General features: G+C 39.3%; 1 protein-coding gene across 1 annotated transcript; it reads right to left on the bottom strand.

The window, feature by feature from the left end:
* Positions 1 to 542: 542 nt before the first annotated feature.
* On the bottom strand, positions 543 to 5,949 carry LOC104488300 (kynurenine/alpha-aminoadipate aminotransferase, mitochondrial-like; the record flags this gene model as incomplete). Its single annotated transcript, XM_010138936.1, has 6 exons — positions 5,883 to 5,949; positions 4,059 to 4,227; positions 2,870 to 3,002; positions 2,138 to 2,212; positions 647 to 856; positions 543 to 615 (listed from the first exon to the last, which is right to left on the bottom strand). Coding segments are annotated over exons 1-6 (727 nt in total), but the record flags the coding sequence as incomplete, so codon positions are not given.
* Between the last annotated feature and the right edge of the window lie 477 nt (positions 5,950 to 6,426).

The raw sequence follows: 6,426 nt of genomic DNA, 5'->3' as shown, positions 1-6,426 counted from the left end.
GGAATGGCTGAGGGAACTGGGATTGTTTAGTGTGGAGAAAGAGGAGGCTCAGGGGAGACCATACCACTTTCTACAACTACCTGAAAGGAGGGTGTAGTGAGGTGGGGGATCGGTCTCTTCTCCCACGCTACAAATGACAGGACGAGAGCAAATGGCCTTAAGTTGTGTCAGGGGAAATTTAGGTTGGCTATCAGGAAAAATTTGTTTACACAGAGGGTCATTAAGCATTGGAAGAGGCTCCCCAGGGAAGTGGTGGAGTCCTCATCCCTGGAAGTGTATGTGGATGTGGTGCTGAGGGACATGGTTTAGGGACTCTGATAGTGCAGGGTGAATGGTTGGACTCAATGAACTTACAGGTCTTTTCCAACCAGATGATTCTTGTGATTCTGTGAAAACTTGCAGCAGGTGCAGTGTGAAGCCCATGGCAAGGTACTGGCCAGCAATGGGCTACTACTGCAAAAACAATTTATTTAATGCAAAGTCCACCTCTGAAGAGGTGTCATGAAAGAGGTTCCACTAGAATTTGTAGGAGGAAAGTTTACTGGACCAATAATGGGCCCAAGTGCCACACGCGGTATCCTCAAGTAAAATGAACCGGTATTTATTTCTTTTCATCTACAAGGTTCACAAGGACCCAGCTATATACCTGGTAAATCTCCTTCTTCCGCTCTGTGGTCAGAGAGTTTCCAGTTGGGTTGCACCCATTCGGAATAGTGTACAGGAATTTGGGGAGGTTGTGGCTACGATTTTTTACATCTTCTGAACTCCAAGTAGATAGAATTTCTTCCAGAGCTTTTGGAATAATGCCATGTTGGTCACTAGGAACTTTAATTATGTTGCAGCCCAAGGGTCTCAGCTGTTGATAGGAGGAACAAAACTGTCATAATCCCATAATTCAAAATTTTGTTATTGGCATTTTCAAATTTCATTGATACAAAGTCCTTCTGACCTTGTATCTATTGCAAACTCTATTTGCTTATGATTCAAAAGAAAGTTTGCCTGAGTTTGCTGTGAAGCTCGTCAAACTTACCACGTTACTCTATTTGACCTGTCAAGCCACCTGAGAAGAGACTGAGTAACTCCTGTGACTAACTGCCACTCTTCTCTTGGAAATCACACATGGCTTTGCAAGCAGAAAGGGATTTTATGAATTTGAACTGAGTTCTCTCAGAACTCCTCATGCTCTCACCACAGACAGAAAGTTCACAGCACCTTCATTTCCTACTGACAATTTACACTCTACTTCAGTGGAAGTGCCAGAACTGTAAGCTACTCTTCACCGACAAAGGGCAAAGAATCTGTTCTCAATACAAAGAGGAATGCTACTGCATACAAATGATGCTACTGCAACGGCACGTTGACAGCAATATGAAAAAATACAGGTAAAATACCCACAACAAAGCATGATGTCTCCCCTCTGCGGAATTTCAATTTGTACTGTGTACTGCTCTGCATTTTTAAGTAAAATGCAAGTTGCCGCATTGTCACAATATATTCTTAAAAAAGCATACTTGGTTAGATGAGATATATTCAAACTTAGCACAGCAATCAATAAAATTCCTTTTGATACAAGGGGAGACTAGACTGAAATTGTGGTATATTATCTATTCTAACACTTCTTAGAGTTCTTATGCATGTTCAGGTGACTAATACATACCAGTTAAGTTACTTCTCAGAAGTCAATTTTGCTATTTTTGTTTAGTTCTTACTAATTCACATCTTCATACCCATATATAGACGTTTCATGCCTATTCCATTTTTATATTATTTATAGCTGTGGTATAATCAGACCAGAAGACACCTCGGGTGAATGTGCTGACATGCTGAAATACCCACTTGTTATAAATTTGCTGCAATCGACTAGCAATTCTTTCCAATACCAAATGTGACCTTAGACCCTGAATGAACTAGGATTTGGAATAGGACCTTCTGTCCTGAGAATAGCATTTATAGAACTTGTAATAGAAAAGCTTCTGTGAATTAATATTTTTAACTTAATTGGACTAACACTAAAGCCTTGATTTTAGATTATGTTTTTACAATAAATACAGACAGTGTATATTAAGCCTGCAGATCAGGTACTAAATTGCTGTTTACTTTAAATGTAACACAATATTTGCAGCTAAAGAATACTTACAGCTGCTAGTGTCCCAGAGTATGTAGGTGCATCCAAAAGGATGTTGTCCCCAGGATTAATGAGCATTTCAAACACCTGTAAAAGAAGAGTCTATTTTATAAAGATTGTGCCATTCTTGTACACGTGCTTCATACTTCTGACTGCTTAGTGGATTTTAAAATCTTGATTAGATATTAGTAGTTCTTTAACCATTTAATTATGCTGTCTGTGAGAAAAGCATTAAACAGATGAAAAACTCTGCTTTAGGGCCAAACGAAGCTAGGTCATCAGCTACAGAATATCAATTTGAAACGGACAGTGCTCTATTATAAAACAGAAACAGTGCTTCAGCTACAGAAAGAATCAACCAAGCAGCAGTGAGAGTGGACTAGAAAGGGTAATTACTGAAGGAAGTTTAACATAATTAGAACTGAGTTACGGTAAAGCAAATAACACAACTATGCACTTGTTACTGCACTATTTGAGTAACGTGAAATGTTACCTTACAGCATCTTTTCTGACAGGCTCTTTGGTTCACCTGAACGTTCCTACAGTCCTGACAGCTTAGACTGCCACACCAGTTTTACTTCAGTTCTATTATCTTGTATTGATAATACTGTGAGACACATACTTAACAAAGTACCCTGTGTATAGTTGTATAGCTGCACTTAATGCTAAGTATAACTGAACTGATGGAAGAATAAAAATCTCTCTGAAAGAAATACTTTTAATACATGAAGCTTTCAGTCTTACTTTACACAAGCCTTCCTGGCTGCCGGTTGTGACACACACTTCCATTTGTCCTCGTTCAGGGCTGTAGTTGGCTGTGGGGGGATTATGTAGCTTCTGCTGGAAATCCTTTAGCCAGGACAGCAGCTCTGGAATCCTGAATGATGAATAAAATCAGGTGTATCTAACATCTTATATAGACTGAAGCTAGGCTGTTCCTCTGAGTCACTGACAAATCCAGTACGTAGCCTTGAGTCTGATTTCAACTGTCACAGAAATACACTTAGACACTGATTTTATGAGTGTTTTATCAAATGATGAAAATGAGATAAATGTTTCTTATGAAAAAGCAGAAGAGATGGGCATTTGTGGTCCATACACCAAATTATTATACTGAATGAACAGCAGAAATGATTCACCAAGGATGGAATAGTGGTGGAGGATCCACTCCTAGGAGGGATCTTTCCATACTCAGATGTAGCAATGTGACAAAGCTTGCAATACTGCTAGTAACAGGCTGCAGATAATAAGGATTTCTGAAACAGATTTTTCAAAAAAATATGTCTTAAGCTCTTGTAGGATGTTCACAGACGGTTCGGTTCATTTAAATACTAAGAAAAGCCTTAACTTCACTGATTAATGTCCCTGTAGGTACCTAAATATTTTTGCAAACCTGTCACAAGCCTGACTCAGTGCTATCTGCTGGGGAGTTCACGAGTGCTAAAGTAAATTAATGATATGCAATTTTTATACTAAAAATGACAATACCATAAATACCTCCATTCCATGACCACGACTAGTACACATTGACTTTAATATATGTTACCAAATGAAAGCAAAACCAATACTCTGGAATGTGGAAAGTATGTATTAATTGCAGTGCAGTATCTTTTAATAAGTATCTCACAAAACACAAAGTGACTCCTCCTAGTGATGTGGGAGTCTGGATTCTCAAATACTAACAAACAGTCAGGAAATGCTATGGCTCAAGAATTACTAGCATTAGGGTTTGTTTTTTTTAATTACTCATCTGCTCAAAACTTTCCACTTAAACTAGAATGTAAATAGTAAGGCAAATTGAAAGAGGTTAAACCTGGTTTTGTAAAACAGGTTTTACAAGCAGGTTTTAAAAACACAGAATTAATGCAATAATAAATGATTTTATGACCCTTTGATTCTGGTATCTTGAAGTGCAAGCAGCTGTGACAGATACCCTGCTGAGGCTGAGTACTGCAGAGCTCTCTTCATCAGATCATCCCCAATTTCAACAGCAGTTCCATGTCCAAGGGCAACAGTAGCCCTTTTAAATGGAAAAACGTCAGGGTTTGGTGCCCCTCCAGCCAGAGAGATGAGAGATGGAGGAGACTTCTGCATCAGTTCAGCTAGAGTAAAAGGAAAAGACCTTGGTTATAATTTGATTATTCCAACACTGATCATATCCTTTAGACAGTACATAATACTGGTCCAGAGAAGTTTGTTCCATTTTTCCCTTTATTTTTTTAACTGTCATAAATTCAAAAGGATGATCATTCTTTTTAAACTCATCTTTCTACTTGGATTAAATAGGTGTGGAGGTGAGGTGGTGAGAGAACAAAACAAAAAAAATCACCTTTGTTTTAAAATAAGATAAAAAAACTATTTATAATTTATCTGGACTGTTTGTACTATCATAAAAAACTTTTCTATGACTGATGTCTTTTAAGCTTCAAAATTTAAAATTTTAATGATCTTCTGTTTAGACTAACTTGGAGTGATTTGCTTTGTTTTCTGTTCAGTCTCACTTCAGCTGATGTGGCACTAGTGCAGCTACACTGATAGTTACATATATGATTATAGCTTTTCCGTAAGGGAGTGCGAATGTTTCCGGCAGCCCAGCTTTAGTGGTAGAGGCACTGTGTAAATAATTCAGTATGAAGAAAATGTTAACAACTCTTGCTTTAAAGTCACAGTTTCACAATCATTCAAATCCAATCTATGCAGCGCAAATTGGACCTTAATCCAGCAAGGGCGTTTGATTGCATTAAATCTAAGAGTTCACAATACATCATTCATACTGTTTGACAGTTTTATATCAAATATGAGAGGAGAGATGACATCAGGTCTGGCTTAAAGCCTCCTGTTAGGGTTTATTCTCCGCTACTTATTAGCAAACTTGAGCACGGGGAGTTAATTTTTATCAGTTCAGCAATATGGGTCATGTCTGTGATTTTTGCTCTGGTAAAGAAAGATTTACTTTGTCATCAAAACTGCAAGCCTCAGTGTGTCTTTCTGAACAAGCCGTGCTACTTAAGCATTTGTGTTACGATGCATATCAGTGTAACACTTGAAAAAGTAGAGAGACTGACTGGACTGTATCAGTTGACTGAGCTGTACCTGCACAAAGCATTTTAAGCAAAACAACCAGCAAGAGACAAAACTGACCCTCAAAAGTTGAACCACCCATGCATGTCTGATGCTCCGATTCTGTCAGGTCCCTGTAGGTTTCAACTGAGTAAACAAGTAGGCAGTTAACCTTTTCTATCTGTCACAGGGAACACTATGTAACACAGTAGCCTAAAGATAGTGTAAGACAGAAAAGGAAAGTGTAGTAATGCTGAGGGGGTGGGGAGGAGTGTCTGGACAGGATAGTAGCAGGATACAGGAAAGCTAGGTGGAAAGAAACATGCTGGGACTGAATTTCAAGTCATTAGCAGTTGCCTGTGCCTGGACAACCAGCATAAATTAAGTAGCAAACTGCACCAAAAGCCCTGCCTCAGAGGCAGTAGCAGAGGTTTTTCAGACACGTGCTGAAGTGACAATATACTTCTGTCTGGACGGGTTTCTGAAATGGTTTGAGGCTATTCACTCTATTTGTCTTTATACCTGCTTGACATCTCAACTTGGCAAAAGCTGAAGCAGTTAACCGGCCTGGCTCGTCAGCTTACAGCATGATTTTCTTTCAAGCCTCTTCAAGTCTTCAGCCATGATACCCCAGCAAAATCCAGAATGTAGAATTATACCACTCCAGAGAAGTTGGGAAGAATGGGCATATACTCACTCAGAAGTCTTATTGGAGATGCTTTTCTTGCCGCACTCACAGCGGTGATGAACCGAGAGTAATTCATGTCTGTGAGGAAAGAATGAGTTGGATATGAAGCTAGAAAAGTGAATAGGAACCCCAGTGTGCCCGGGGAGAGTTTTGGTTGGATATTAGGAAAAATTTCTTCACCAGAAGGGTTGTGAAGCATTGTAACAGTCTGCCCAAGGAAGTGGTGGAGTCCCCATTCCTGGTAGTGTTTAAAAGACATGTGAATGTGGTGCTGCGGGACATGGTTTAGGGACCCGGGCAGCGCAGGGTGAAAGGTTGGACTTGATGTTCTTAAAGGTCTCTTCCAACCAGGTGATTCTGTGGTATGTGCATCTCCCACAAGCAATGCTCCCAATTTGTCATTTTCATAGATGTGCTCTACCATAAATTCAGTGTTAACCTATTCATGCTAAAATCAGTGCTGGAATTTATTTTCCTTTTTGAATTAAAGGAAGCGGTTTCTACTGCGTACTCATGGGTTCTCTCACAGCCTCACAATGATGCTGGCACAGTG

Source organism: Buceros rhinoceros, unplaced genomic scaffold (assembly GCF_000710305.1).
Source record: "Buceros rhinoceros silvestris isolate BGI_N320 unplaced genomic scaffold, ASM71030v1 scaffold35230, whole genome shotgun sequence".
NCBI lineage: Eukaryota > Metazoa > Chordata > Aves > Bucerotiformes > Bucerotidae > Buceros > Buceros rhinoceros.
This window is presented reverse-complemented; position numbering and strand designations above follow the sequence as displayed.